We start from the raw sequence: 15,197 nt of genomic DNA, 5'->3' as shown, positions 1-15,197 counted from the left end.
GTGACTAAAAACAGAAGAACCCCATTGTCAGGGAACAAGGAATTTCTCACACTCCGTTGTGCCCGATTTTCCGGTCAAACAGTACTCGTCAAACAGTAGTCAAGGTGCGACAAAACTGTAGGACCTGCCTTGTTGATAGTGTTGTTAAGAAGGTAGAGCATCGCTTTATTATAGACAGACTTCTCCCTGTCTTAGCTACTACTGCGTCAATATGTTTTGACCATGACAGTTTACAATCTAGAGTTAAATCAAATCAAATCAAATTTTATTTGTCACATACACATGGTTAGCAGATGTTAATGCGAGTGTAGCGAAATGCTTGTGCTTGTAGTTCCGACAATGCAGTAATAACCAACAAGTAATCTAGCTAGCAATTCCAAAACTACTACCTTATAGACACAAGTGTAAGGGGATAAAGAATATGTACATAAAGATATATGAGTGAGTGATGGTACAGAGCGGCATAGGCAAGATTCAGTAGATGGTATTGAGTGCAGTATATACATATGAGATGAGTATGTAAACAAAGTGGCATAGTTAAAGTGGCTAGTGATACATGTATTACATAAAGATGCAGTAGATGATATAGAGTACAGTATATACATATACATATGAGATGAATAATGTAGGGTATGTAAACATTATATTAGGTAGCATTGTTTAAAGTGGCTAGTGATATATTTTGCATAATTTCCCATCAATTCCCATTATTAAAGTGGCTGGAGTTGAGTCAGTGTGTTGGCAGCAGCCACTCAATGTTAGTGGTGGCTGTTTAACAGTCTGATGGCCTTGAGATAGAAGCTGTTTTTCAGTCTCTCGGTCCCAGCTTTGATGCACCTGTACTGACCTCGCCTTCTGGATGATAGCGGGGTGAACAGGCAGTGGCTCGGGTGGTTGTTGTCCTTGATGATCTTTATGGCCTTCCTGTGACATCGGGTGGTGTAGGTGTCCTGGAGGGCAGGTAGTTTGCCCCGGTGATGCGTTGTGCAGACCTCACTACCCTCTGGAGAGCCTTACGGTTGTGGGCGGAGCAGTTGCCGTACCAGGCGGTGATACAGCCCGACAGGATGCTCTCGATTGTGCATCTGTAGAAGTTTGTGAGTGCTTTTGGTGACAAGCCGAATTTCTTCAGCCTCCTGAGGTTGAAGAGGCGCTGCTGCGCCTTCTTCACGATGCTGTCTGTGTGGGTGGACCAATTCAGTTTGTCTGTGATGTGTCCGCCGAGGAACGTAAAACTTAAAACTTATGACAGACCATGACAGTTTACAATCTAGGGTTACTCCAAGCAGTTTAGTCATCTCAACTTGCTCAATTTCCACGTGACTTATTACAAGATTTAGTTGAGCTTAAGGGTTTAGTGAGTGTTTTGTTCCAAATACAATGCTTTTAGTTTTATAAATATTTAGGGCTAACTTACTCATTGCTACCCACTCTGAAACTAACTGCGGCTCTTTGTTGAGTGTTGCAGTCATTTCAGTTGCTGTAGTAGCTGACGTGTATAGTGTAGAGTCATCTGCATACACATGGCTTTACTCAAAGTCAGTGCCATGTCGTTAGTAAAAATGTACACAAGGTCCAAAAGGAATTTCGCCTCCGCTCTAGCCCTAAGACTTTTTTACAAGTAACAGTCACTGGCGAGGTCTGGAAACACTACCTGCCGCCCTAAAATGGAACATGCATTGGCCGGGAATCGAACCCGGGCCTCCCGCGTGGCAGGCGAGAATTCTACCACTGAACCACCAATGCTTAGATAAGGTATTAAAGGGGGTTCCCCGCCTCAAACAATGCGAGTTGGTGGAGTGACTAAAAACAGAAGAACCCCATTGTCAGGGAACAAGGAATTTCTCACACTCCGTTGTGCCCGATTTTCCGGTCAAACAGTACTCGTCAAACAGTAGTCAAGGTGCGACAAAACTGTAGGACCTGCCTTGTTGATAGTGTTGTTAAGAAGGTAGAGCATCGCTTTATTATAGACAGACTTCTCCCTGTCTTAGCTACTACTGCGTCAATATGTTTTGACCATGACAGTTTACAATCTAGAGTTAAATCAAATCAAATCAAATTTTATTTGTCACATACACATGGTTAGCAGATGTTAATGCGAGTGTAGCGAAATGCTTGTGCTTCTAGTTCCGACAATGCAGTAATAACCAACAAGTAATCTAGCTAACAATTCCAAAACTACTACCTTATAGACACAAGTGTAAGGGGATAAAGAATATGTACATAAAGATATATGAGTGAGTGATGGTACAGAGCGGCATAGGCAAGATTCAGTAGATGGTATTGAGTGCAGTATATACATATGAGATGAGTATGTAAACAAAGTGGCATAGTTAAAGTGGCTAGTGATACATGTATTACATAAAGATGCAGTAGATGATATAGAGTACAGTATATACATATACATATGAGATGAATAATGTAGGGTATGTAAACATTATATTAGGTAGCATTGTTTAAAGTGGCTAGTGATATATTTTGCATAATTTCCCATCAATTCCCATTATTAAAGTGGCTGGAGTTGAGTCAGTGTGTTGGCAGCAGCCACTCAATGTTAGTGGTGGCTGTTTAACAGTCTGATGGCCTTGAGATAGAAGCTGTTTTTCAGTCTCTCGGTCCCAGCTTTGATGCACCTGTACTGACCTCGCCTTCTGGATGATAGCGGGGTGAACAGGCAGTGGCTCGGGTGGTTGTTGTCCTTGATGATCTTTATGGCCTTCCTGTGACATCGGGTGGTGTAGGTGTCCTGGAGGGCAGGTAGTTTGCCCCCGGTGATGCGTTGTGCAGACCTCACTACCCTCTGGAGAGCCTTACGGTTGTGGGCGGAGCAGTTGCCGTACCAGGCGGTGATACAGCCCGACAGGATGCTCTCGATTGTGCATCTGTAGAAGTTTGTGAGTGCTTTTGGTGACAAGCCGAATTTCTTCAGCCTCCTGAGGTTGAAGAGGCGCTGCTGCGCCTTCTTCACGATGCTGTCTGTGTGGGTGGACCAATTCAGTTTGTCTGTGATGTGTCCGCCGAGGAACGTAAAACTTAAAACTTATGACAGACCATGACAGTTTACAATCTAGGGTTACTCCAAGCAGTTTAGTCATCTCAACTTGCTCAATTTCCACGTGACTTATTACAAGATTTAGTTGAGCTTAAGGGTTTAGTGAGTGTTTTGTTCCAAATACAATGCTTTTAGTTTTATAAATATTTAGGGCTAACTTACTCATTGCTACCCACTCTGAAACTAACTGCGGCTCTTTGTTGAGTGTTGCAGTCATTTCAGTTGCTGTAGTAGCTGACGTGTATAGTGTAGAGTCATCTGCATACACATGGCTTTACTCAAAGTCAGTGCCATGTCGTTAGTAAAAATGTACACAAGGTCCAAAAGGAATTTCGCCTCCGCTCTAGCCCTAAGACTTTTTTACAAGTAACAGTCACTGGCGAGGTCTGGAAACACTACCTGCCGCCCTAAAATGGAACATGCATTGGCCGGGAATCGAACCCGGGCCTCCCGCGTGGCAGGCGAGAATTCTACCACTGAACCACCAATGCTTAGATAAGGTATTAAAGGGGGTTCCCCGCCTCAAACAATGCGAGTTGGTGGAGTGACTAAAAACAGAAGAACCCCATTGTCAGGGAACAAGGAATTTCTCACACTCCGTTGTGCCCGATTTTCCGGTCAAACAGTACTGTCAAACAGTAGTCAAGGTGCGACAAAACTGTAGGACCTGCCTTGTTGATAGTGTTGTTAAGAAGGTAGAGCATCGCTTTATTATAGACAGACTTCTCCCTGTCTTAGCTACTACTGCGTCAATATGTTTTGACCATGACAGTTTACAATCTAGAGTTAAATCAAATCAAATCAAATTTTATTTGTCACATACACATGGTTAGCAGATGTTAATGCGAGTGTAGCGAAATGCTTGTGCTTCTAGTTCCGACAATGCAGTAATAACCAACAAGTAATCTAGCTAACAATTCCAAAACTACTACCTTATAGACACAAGTGTAAGGGGATAAAGAATATGTACATAAAGATATATGAGTGAGTGATGGTACAGAGCGGCATAGGCAAGATTCAGTAGATGGTATTGAGTGCAGTATATACATATGAGATGAGTATGTAAACAAAGTGGCATAGTTAAAGTGGCTAGTGATACATGTATTACATAAAGATGCAGTAGATGATATAGAGTACAGTATATACATATACATATGAGATGAATAATGTAGGGTATGTAAACATTATATTAGGTAGCATTGTTTAAAGTGGCTAGTGATATATTTTGCATAATTTCCCATCAATTCCCATTATTAAAGTGGCTGGAGTTGAGTCAGTGTGTTGGCAGCAGCCACTCAATGTTAGTGGTGGCTGTTTAACAGTCTGATGGCCTTGAGATAGAAGCTGTTTTTCAGTCTCTCGGTCCCAGCTTTGATGCACCTGTACTGACCTCGCCTTCTGGATGATAGCGGGGTGAACAGGCAGTGGCTCGGGTGGTTGTTGTCCTTGATGATCTTTATGGCCTTCCTGTGACATCGGGTGGTGTAGGTGTCCTGGAGGGCAGGTAGTTTGCCCCCGGTGATGCGTTGTGCAGACCTCACTACCCTCTGGAGAGCCTTACGGTTGTGGGCGGAGCAGTTGCCGTACCAGGCGGTGATACAGCCCGACAGGATGCTCTCGATTGTGCATCTGTAGAAGTTTGTGAGTGCTTTTGGTGACAAGCCGAATTTCTTCAGCCTCCTGAGGTTGAAGAGGCGCTGCTGCGCCTTCTTCACGATGCTGTCTGTGTGGGTGGACCAATTCAGTTTGTCTGTGATGTGTCCGCCGAGGAACGTAAAACTTAAAACTTATGACAGACCATGACAGTTTACAATCTAGGGTTACTCCAAGCAGTTTAGTCATCTCAACTTGCTCAATTTCCACGTGACTTATTACAAGATTTAGTTGAGCTTAAGGGTTTAGTGAGTGTTTTGTTCCAAATACAATGCTTTTAGTTTTATAAATATTTAGGGCTAACTTACTCATTGCTACCCACTCTGAAACTAACTGCGGCTCTTTGTTGAGTGTTGCAGTCATTTCAGTTGCTGTAGTAGCTGACGTGTATAGTGTAGAGTCATCTGCATACACATGGCTTTACTCAAAGTCAGTGCCATGTCGTTAGTAAAAATGTACACAAGGTCCAAAAGGAATTTCGCCTCCGCTCTAGCCCTAAGACTTTTTTACAAGTAACAGTCACTGGCGAGGTCTGGAAACACTACCTGCCGCCCTAAAATGGAACATGCATTGGCCGGGAATCGAACCCGGGCCTCCCGCGTGGCAGGCGAGAATTCTACCACTGAACCACCAATGCTTAGATAAGGTATTAAAGGGGGTTCCCCGCCTCAAACAATGCGAGTTGGTGGAGTGACTAAAAACAGAAGAACCCCATTGTCAGGGAACAAGGAATTTCTCACACTCCGTTGTGCCCGATTTTCCGGTCAAACAGTACTCGTCAAACAGTAGTCAAGGTGCGACAAAACTGTAGGACCTGCTTTTTGATAGTGTTGTTAAGAAGGTAGAGCATCGCTTTATTATAGACAGACTTCTCCCTGTCTTAGCTACTACTGCGTCAATATGTTTTGACCATGACAGTTTACAATCTAGAGTTAAATCAAATCAAATCAAATTTTATTTGTCACATACACATGGTTAGCAGATGTTAATGCGAGTGTAGCGAAATGCTTGTGCTTGTAGTTCCGACAATGCAGTAATAACCAACAAGTAATCTAGCTAGCAATTCCAAAACTACTACCTTATAGACACAAGTGTAAGGGGATAAAGAATATGTACATAAAGATATATGAGTGAGTGATGGTACAGAGCGGCATAGGCAAGATTCAGTAGATGGTATTGAGTGCAGTATATACATATGAGATGAGTATGTAAACAAAGTGGCATAGTTAAAGTGGCTAGTGATACATGTATTACATAAAGATGCAGTAGATGATATAGAGTACAGTATATACATATACATATGAGATGAATAATGTAGGGTATGTAAACATTATATTAGGTAGCATTGTTTAAAGTGGCTAGTGATATATTTTGCATAATTTCCCATCAATTCCCATTATTAAAGTGGCTGGAGTTGAGTCAGTGTGTTGGCAGCAGCCACTCAATGTTAGTGGTGGCTGTTTAACAGTCTGATGGCCTTGAGATAGAAGCTGTTTTTCAGTCTCTCGGTCCCAGCTTTGATGCACCTGTACTGACCTCGCCTTCTGGATGATAGCGGGGTGAACAGGCAGTGGCTCGGGTGGTTGTTGTCCTTGATGATCTTTATGGCCTTCCTGTGACATCGGGTGGTGTAGGTGTCCTGGAGGGCAGGTAGTTTGCCCCGGTGATGCGTTGTGCAGACCTCACTACCCTCTGGAGAGCCTTACGGTTGTGGGCGGAGCAGTTGCCGTACCAGGCGGTGATACAGCCCGACAGGATGCTCTCGATTGTGCATCTGTAGAAGTTTGTGAGTGCTTTTGGTGACAAGCCGAATTTCTTCAGCCTCCTGAGGTTGAAGAGGCGCTGCTGCGCCTTCTTCACGATGCTGTCTGTGTGGGTGGACCAATTCAGTTTGTCTGTGATGTGTCCGCAGAGGAACGTAAAACTTAAAACTTATGACAGACCATGACAGTTTACAATCTAGGGTTACTCCAAGCAGTTTAGTCATCTCAACTTGCTCAATTTCCACGTGACTTATTACAAGATTTAGTTGAGCTTAAGGGTTTAGTGAGTGTTTTGTTCCAAATACAATGCTTTTAGTTTTATAAATATTTAGGGCTAACTTACTCATTGCTACCCACTCTGAAACTAACTGCGGCTCTTTGTTGAGTGTTGCAGTCATTTCAGTTGCTGTAGTAGCTGACGTGTATAGTGTAGAGTCATCTGCATACACATGGCTTTACTCAAAGTCAGTGCCATGTCGTTAGTAAAAATGTACACAAGGTCCAAAAGGAATTTCGCCTCCGCTCTAGCCCTAAGACTTTTTTACAAGTAACAGTCACTGGCGAGGTCTGGAAACACTACCTGCCGCCCTAAAATGGAACATGCATTGGCCGGGAATCGAACCCGGGCCTCCCGCGTGGCAGGCGAGAATTCTACCACTGAACCACCAATGCTTAGATAAGGTATTAAAGGGGGTTCCCCGCCTCAAACAATGCGAGTTGGTGGAGTGACTAAAAACAGAAGAACCCCATTGTCAGGGAACAAGGAATTTCTCACACTCCGTTGTGCCCGATTTTCCGGTCAAACAGTACTCGTCAAACAGTAGTCAAGGTGCGACAAAACTGTAGGACCTGCCTTGTTGATAGTGTTGTTAAGAAGGTAGAGCATCGCTTTATTATAGACAGACTTCTCCCTGTCTTAGCTACTACTGCGTCAATATGTTTTGACCATGATAGTTTACAATCTAGGGTTACTCCAAGCTGTTTAGTCATCTCAACTTGATGACCATTTTCAGAGTTGTTAAATGGGAATTTGACAGCTCGGTTAATAATCAGGTGCACGTTTTCATAAACACGCCCTAAATCTATTTAATAACGATACAGGTCACTTAAGTAATGAAAATAGCGAATACAGTCATTTAAAATCGTATTTTTAAATTGTATATAACGTTAGTCTTATGATGATATCACGCAGACGTTTCCTACATATTCTGCTTTCGTTCAAATGAAGCGCATTTCCTCCTCCAAATAGAACACAAGCGAAATTGAATACACAACGATACAATATTGCCCGTTGTAGACAGCATTTTTAGCGAGCAGGGGGTAGGGTAGGTGAACTGGTTTAGGTGATGGAAGTGTACTTGCTAGTTAAATTCGAATCTGGTATCAGGATAAATATAACAATGAGTCACCGATTTTATACTTTGTATTTTTTATTAGCTAAGTAATAAATGGCAAATGCAGCTTTCGTATATACGGGCTCACTGTAATACCACGCAGGGCAGAACAGGGAACTGACAAGATGTGTGTAAAACAGTATTCTTTATACTGTGATAAACAGTTCCAACCCGTCTGTTGGCCTATCACAGTAGAGACTGGGCGTGGTTTAAACTTGCTCAGCCTATTGCAGGAGCTCAGGCGGGTCCCTGCCTCTTGGAGCTTCTGTTGATAAATGTAAATGTTGCTTGTGAAGAACATCCAGGCTCTCATGCTCCATACCGTTATCTCGCACCTGGCTCCTGTTATCTAACAAAAGACCGCTTGTTCTCGCAACACCCCGCTCTGAATGTGCTCCCCTCCCAACTAATTTGAACAGTTCCTGTCTTCATGCTTCTCTGTATTTTTCCATCATGAGAAAGTCCCATAGCCCTGATACTTTTAACAATGTTTCAAGTCAGCTATGTTGCATAACACATACATACATCCACACAAGCCAACAGCAGATAATATTCAATCATATATATGGTAATGGCTATAATGTAAAATACAGGACCCAACACCCTATAACCCGGTGATACCCAAACTAAGAATAGCGGGCTTCGAAGCCGAATTGTATTTCAAAGCCATCTTTTTTTAAATTTTATTTGGCATAACCTGTTACGACTGCGCGTGGAAAGCTATTGACAAAATGCAGCGCTTCGTCCTAACAGGCTTGCTCATGTAGCCATACTACCCGGATCACATTACTTCCTTGAAGGGCGGCTAGTCAAGCGCCGATCTGGAGATCTGTTTTGAACAGCACGTGCAAATAAATGGAAGCACTGTCAAATCTGTGGTATGACATCTCACATAGGCAACACGCACACACGCATCGAAACGTTTCACTACGTTATCTTGAGTAGACAACTCAAAAATAGTTTCCCCCCACGTTTACATTTGAAATTGGATGCCACTTGTGTGCAATACACGTAATCACTAGCGAGGTTTCCATCTAATTTGCGACATATTTTCATGCGAATATTCTAAAATGTGCTTTAAAAAAATTGTATTTCCCACCAGAAATGCATTTCTACCAATCGGATTTATTGAAGATAGAAGTCTGTGAGCGATGGTGTAGTGGACATAATTACTTTTGTGGTTAAATTCCCATTTTACGTTTGAAAAATACTAGTTAAATGGGTTTCCATCGATGTTTTTGTCACAAAATCTGTTATATAGCAAATGGGGTCTTGGCACGTGCGCTCCAGACAACAGCTGGCAAATACAGTTCGGACAGGCTAACTACATTATGAAATGACATATAAGAGCAATATCCATTACACAATGCAGATAGCCCAGTTAGCCAATGTGCGGGAGCACTGGATGGTCGGCCCAATTGAGGTAGTATGTACATGAATGTATAGTTAGTGACTATGCATATATGATAAACAGAGTAACAGCAGCGTAACAAGAGGGGTTGGTGGGGGCACACAATGCAAATAGTTCGGGTAGCCATTTAATTACCTGTTCAGGAGTCTTATGGCTTGGGGGTAAAAACTGTTGAGAAGCCTTTTTGTCCTAGACTTGGCACTCCGAGAGAACAGTCTATGACTTGGGTGGCTGGGGTCTTTGACCATTTTTATAGCCTTCCTCTGACACCACCTGGTGTAGAGGTCCTGGATGGCAGGCAGCTTAGCCCCAGTGATGTAATGGGCCGTACGCACTACCCTCTGTAGTGCCTTAAGGTCAGAGGCCGAGCAATTGCCATACCAGGCAGTGATTCAACCAGTCAGGATGCTCTCGATGTTGCAGCTGTAGAACCTTTTGAGGATCTCAGGACCCATGCCAAATCCTTTTAGTTTCCTGAGGGGGAATAGGCTTTGTCGTGCCCTCTTCACAACTGTCTTGGTGTGTTTGGACCATTCTAGTTTGTTGTTGATGTGGACACCAAGGAACTTGAAGCTCTCAACCTGCTCCACTACAGCCCTGTCGATGAGAATGGGGGCGTGCTCGGTCCTCCTTTTCCTGTAGTCCACAATCATCTCCTTAGTCTTGGTTACGTTGAGGGTTAGGTTGTTATTCTGGCACCACCCGGCCAGGTCTCTGGACCTCCTCCCTATATGCTGTCTCGTCGGTGATCAGACACTGTTGTGTCATCTGCAAACTTAACGATGGTATTGGAGTTGTGCCTGGCCATGCAGTCATGGGTGAACAGGGAGTACAGGAGGGGACTGAGCACACACCCCTGTGGAGCTGTGTTGAGGATCAGCATGGCAGATGTGTTGCTACCTACCCTCACCACCTGGGGGCGGCCCGTCAGGAAGTCCAGGATCCAGTTGCAGAGGGAGGTGTTTAGTCCCAAGGTCCTTAGCTTAGTGACGAGCTTTTAGGGTACTATGGTGTTGAAAGCTGAGCTGTAGTTAATAAATAGCATTCTCACATAAGTGTTCCTTTTGTCCTGGTGGGAAAGGGCAGTGTGGAGTGCAATAGAGATTGCATCAGCTATGGATCTGTTGGTATTTATACATTTGTAACAGCATTTCCTGTTTCCATAGCCCAGCATTAGTTTATTTTTTTAAATGATTTTTTATTTTATTTAAATGCGTCAGGTAATTCAGCCTCCTGAAATGGTTGGATGGAAACTTGGTGCATAGGCCATCTTCAGGAGTGCGGCCTATGCTATCCGCTGGTGATGGCTAGGCCTACAGGGCCTACAGCCCGCCCCGCATAGATTCAGGTTCTTGCTGGCTCATGCCTACTACCCAGGGTCCGGGATGGGCGGAGACACGCACTTTGACGCTGATGAACCCTGGATCCTTGACAACCACGATCCATCAGGTTAGATAGACATTTCGTCCCGTTTGCCCCCATTTCCCCTCAATCACTATTACCGCTACTATTTCCTTGTTCAAAATGAATATCCTATTGATATCTTTTGATATTCATTTTCTTTCTCCTCTTCCTATTTTTCTCTCTCCCTCTCTCCCATTTCTCTCCCTCCAGGTATTGACCTCTTCCTGGTTGTGGTGCATGAGTTAGGCCATGCTCTGGGTCTGGGGCACTCTGATGGTTCCCTTTACCAGTACATGGACACAAAGATCTTCTCACTCCCAGAGAAATACAGAAGATATATGGTGAGGAGCCTGCCCTCAGGCCATCACACACACACACACACACACACACGGATAAACATGCACACACATGCTTATTAAAATAACATCAAATTGATCAAAAATACAGTGTAGACATTGTTAGTGTTGTAAATAGCCATTGTAGCTGGAAATCACAGATTTTTGATGGAATATCTACAGGCGTACAGAGGCCTGTTATCAGCAACCATCACTCCTGTGTTCCAATGGCACGTTGTGTTAGCTAATCCAAGTTTATCATTTTAAAAGGCTAATTGATCATTAGAAAACCCTTTTGCAATTATGTTAGCGCAGCTGAAAACTGTTGTCCTGATTTAAAGAAGCAATAAAACTGTCCTTCTTTAGACTAGTTGAGTATCTGGAGCATCAGCATTTGTGGGTTCGACTACAGGCTCAAAATGGCCAGAAACAAATAACTTTCTTCTGAAAGTCATTAGTCTATTCTTGTTCTGAGAATTATTATTATTCCATGTGAGAAATTGCCAAGAAACTGAAGATCTCCCATTACAGAACAGCGCAAAGGGACAAACCAGAATACAAAGAGGAGTGGGAGGCTCGGGTGCACAACTGACCAAGAGGGCATGTACATTCGAGTGTCTAGTTTGAGAAACAGATGCCTCACAAGTCCACAATTGGCAGCTATTTTTTTAACCTTTATTTAACTAGGCAAGTAAGTTAAGAACAAATAATTATTTTCAATGACTGCCTAGGAACAGTGGGATAACTTCCTGTTCAGGGGCCTAGGAACAGTGGGTTAACTGCCTGTTCAGGGGCAGAACGACAGATTTGTACCTTGTCAGCTCGGGGGTTTGAACTTGCAACCTTCTGGTTGCACTAGGCTACCCTGCCGCCCCAGGGTAGCCTAGCTTCATTAAATAGTACCCGCAAAACACCAGTATCAACGTCAACAGTGAAGAGGCGACTCCGGGATGCTGGACTTCTAGGCAGAGTTCCTCTGTCCAGTGTCTCTTCTTTTGCCCAGCTTAATCTTTTGTTTTTATTGGCCAGTCTGAGATATGGCTTTTTCTTTGCAACTCTGCCTAGAAGGCCAGCATCCTGGAGTCGCCTCTTCATTGTTGATGTTGAGACAGGTGTTTTGCGGGTACTACTTAATGAAGCTGCCAGTTGAGGACTTTTGAGGCGTCTGTTTCTCAAACTAGACACTCTAATGTACTTGTCCTCTTGCTCATTTGTGCACCGGGGCCTCCCACTCCTCTTTCCAATCTGGTTAGGGCCAGTTTGCGCTGTTCTGTGAAGGGAGTAGTACACAGCGCTGTATGAGATCTTCAGTTTCTTGGCATTTTCTCGCATGGAATACCCTTCATTTCTCAGAACATGGACAGACTGATGAGTTTCAGAAGAAAGTTATTTGTTTCTGGCCATCAAGGACATTTCTAAGTGACCCCAAACTTTTGAACGGTAGTGTACATGCATAGTAGAACCCGTTTAATTGACGTCCTCCCTCACAGGGTCATGAGAGAGAGCACCCTAACAAGAGAAGGCGCTATTCTACTGAGCCATTTACTTTATCTTTTATAATTTCTTATTGTCGTTGCATGGTCGAGAAGGAACCTGCAAGTAAGCATTTCATTGGACTGTGTATACCATGTGTATCCTGTACATACGACTAATACAACTTGAAAAGGGAGAGGGGTGGGGGCAGAGAAAGCATGTAGGGATATATGTGAGGTTCATTGTCAAACCCATAGCATTTATAATGTCATCATCTTGGATTGTGCAGGATCTCCAGACAATGCTCCCACTCAGGACCCACCCGCCACCGCTGATGATGACACTGCCCCAAACCAAAACCCCACCACCACTGCTCCTCTAGACCGAGCCCCCATCACCACCCCTGATAGTCCCCTTGAGACAGACCCCTTCAGGCCTACCTATACCCCAGACCAACAAGAACCAGATCCCACCTCCGCACCTCCCTCCCTCCGATACCCTACCCAGACCCCACCATCCCCTGGCCTGATCCAGTGCCGGTGACCCCTTACATCAGGAGGAATGAGCCTCGGAACATGGACAGTCGCCCCCAAAGCAGCCAGACCACACTGCCCCCAATATCTGTGACGGGGACTTTGATACGGTCACCATGCTGCGAGGGGAGATGTTCGTCTTCAAGGTGAGAAGCAGGGCTAGTCTAATTTTGTATAGATGTATTACTTCATACTCCATTCTAATCTCCCAAAAGAAGATGACGTAGGTGATTATGTTCTGATGGTATCTTCTGTCGTTGCCAGGGTCGCTGGTTCTGGAGAGTTAGAAGGAACCTTGTCCTGGACAACTACCCAATGCCTATCTCGGTCTTCTGGGTTGGACTACCTGATGATATAGACTCTGGTTATGAACGACATGATGGAAAATGTGTCTTTTTCAAAGGTGTGTATTTTATTTTATTCTCATATATTAAGTTTATTTTATGTGTAATAGTTTAAATCTAATGGGTGCTGTTGTGTCTTTGCTATGCCGGATTAAATGATATGACATGCTATTTTATAAAATAATTTCTCTGTAATTAATATTACCTGATTAAACTAATGATGTAAATGTAATTAACTAGAAAGTCGGGGACCACGGAAGAATGTTTATAGAGCCGTTGTCTTCCGAATAAACTCTTAAAGACCTGGTAATCTTTTATATCAATAGCAGTCAATTATTCATCGTCACCTTATTCAGTCTCATCTGAACGTCGTAAAATTCTTGGTTATCTTCACGAACCCTGGCTAACAAGTTGAATCAGCAATACACATTTTGGTTTAATTATTTATTTACTACATACCTAAATAATCACACAGAATTACATATACACAGGCTGGATCATACATTGATTACTAATTATGTCATACAAGAAAACGTCCCTTATGGAATGAACCGATATTACAGCTGGTTACACAAAGAAAAGGGGATGGGTTTGAATGAAAGCGCGGAAGACTGAGGAACAAATGGATTGGGTCTCTATCGGACCTTATGAAGCTATGCTATCGTAAATACAGAGTCTTATGCATTCTAAATAGCCGGACATTTGAAAAAGGAAAATGCAAGAAATATTTACTCTGAGCTCCGCTTCGATAGATTGGCCGTAGATGGAAGGGTGGGTTGCCCAGCAGAGATCGCTCTTGTCCTTTGAAGAATATGTCTTGTGGTTAAACTGATTCGTTGTAGTACCCTGTCTTCCTGAGGAGATTGTCCGTCCTTTCCTAGCCCACGTTTACAGCTGCCGCTGCTAACTTGACGTCTAGGATGTACAGTGGGGCAAAAAAGTATTTAGTCAGCCACCAATTGTGCAAGTTCTCCCACTTAAAAAGATGAGAGAGCCCTGTAATTTTCATCATAGGTACACTTCAACTATGACAGACAAAATGAGGGGGAAAAATCCAGAAAATCACACTAGGATTTTTAATGAATTTATTTGCAAATTATGGTGGAAAATAAGTATTTGGTCAATAACAAAAGTTTATCTCAATACTTTGTTATATACCCTTTGTTGGCAATGACAGAGGTCGAACGTTTTCTGTAAATCTTCACAAAGTTTTCACACACTGTTGCTGGTATTTTGGCCCATTCCTCCATGCAGATCTCCTCTAGAGCAGTGATGTTTTGGGCCTGTTGCTGGGCAACACGGACTTTCAATACCATTTTATTTCATTTTATTTACCCTACCATAACTGATCTCAACTAACTGACTGATGAGCAATCTTTTTAAATCTGAAATGTTATTGATAAATATCATTCCTCTAGTCAAGGGAAAACAGATTTGGCCCTGAGTGTTGAAATACCGAGAACTGAAGAAAAGGGAGTTTCTTGTGAGTCATTAGTCCTTTGTACCACACGGTTTCATGATCCATCTTGTCACCTTCCTCTCCTGCAGATACTGGCGTTTTGATGAAGAGTTTCGCACCAGTGACAGTGACTACCCGAAACTTATCTCCAGGTGGGGCAAGGTCCCATCCTCTGCTACCACCGAAATATACTCCTGGGCTACAATATCCGGACCCCTTCAACAGCCGGTATGGGGCATGTAACCCCGCAGATCCCCTACGACTGGAATACCGACATAATCTGCCCGAGGACTACAGGCCCCTCAGGCGCGACGTCACCGCACGAAGAGGCAAAAACAGACCTACCCCCATCGCGACGTCCCCCAAAGGCTAA

The 15,197-nt window shown here is 43.5% G+C and overlaps 1 protein-coding gene and 4 non-coding genes across 5 annotated transcripts; 1 reads left to right on the top strand and 4 right to left on the bottom strand.

Moving 5' to 3' along the window:
• Positions 1–1,675: 1,675 nt before the first annotated feature.
• trnag-gcc lies at positions 1,676–1,746 on the bottom strand. The gene has a single exon. It is a non-coding gene; the product is annotated as a tRNA-Gly (tRNA).
• A 1,729-nt stretch (positions 1,747–3,475) lies between these two features.
• trnag-gcc lies at positions 3,476–3,546 on the bottom strand. Its single transcript has one exon. It is a non-coding gene; the product is annotated as a tRNA-Gly (tRNA).
• A 1,728-nt stretch (positions 3,547–5,274) lies between these two features.
• Positions 5,275–5,345, bottom strand: trnag-gcc. The gene has a single exon. It is a non-coding gene; the product is annotated as a tRNA-Gly (tRNA).
• Positions 5,346–7,072: 1,727 nt separating this feature from the next.
• trnag-gcc lies at positions 7,073–7,143 on the bottom strand. Its single transcript has one exon. It is a non-coding gene; the product is annotated as a tRNA-Gly (tRNA).
• Positions 7,144–13,081: 5,938 nt separating this feature from the next.
• Positions 13,082–15,197, top strand: LOC112242981 (matrix metalloproteinase-15). The gene is made up of 3 exons (XM_042301689.1): positions 13,082–13,167; positions 13,286–13,424; positions 14,914–15,197. The coding sequence occupies exons 1-3, from the start codon at positions 13,138–13,140 to the stop codon at positions 15,195–15,197; spliced, it is 453 nt and encodes a 150-aa protein (XP_042157623.1). The 5' UTR covers positions 13,082–13,137.

The sequence above is a fragment of the Oncorhynchus tshawytscha genome, linkage group LG19 (genome assembly GCF_018296145.1).
Source record: "Oncorhynchus tshawytscha isolate Ot180627B linkage group LG19, Otsh_v2.0, whole genome shotgun sequence".
Classification (NCBI taxonomy): domain Eukaryota; kingdom Metazoa; phylum Chordata; class Actinopteri; order Salmoniformes; family Salmonidae; genus Oncorhynchus; species Oncorhynchus tshawytscha.
The sequence above is the reverse complement of the archived record's forward strand: the minus strand, read 5'-3'. Positions and strand labels throughout refer to the sequence as shown.

Excerpts from the sequence above, each read along its gene's own strand:
- LOC112242981 (XM_042301689.1), top strand. The coding sequence starts at position 13,138 with ATGCTGCGAGGGGAGATGTTCGTCTTCAAG. Across the intron at positions 13,168-13,285 it reads GGGAGATGTTCGTCTTCAAG|GGTCGCTGGTTCTGGAGAGT; the intron begins GTGAGAAGCAGG and ends TGTCGTTGCCAG. Across the intron at positions 13,425-14,913 it reads AAAATGTGTCTTTTTCAAAG|ATACTGGCGTTTTGATGAAG; the intron begins GTGTGTATTTTA and ends CCTCTCCTGCAG.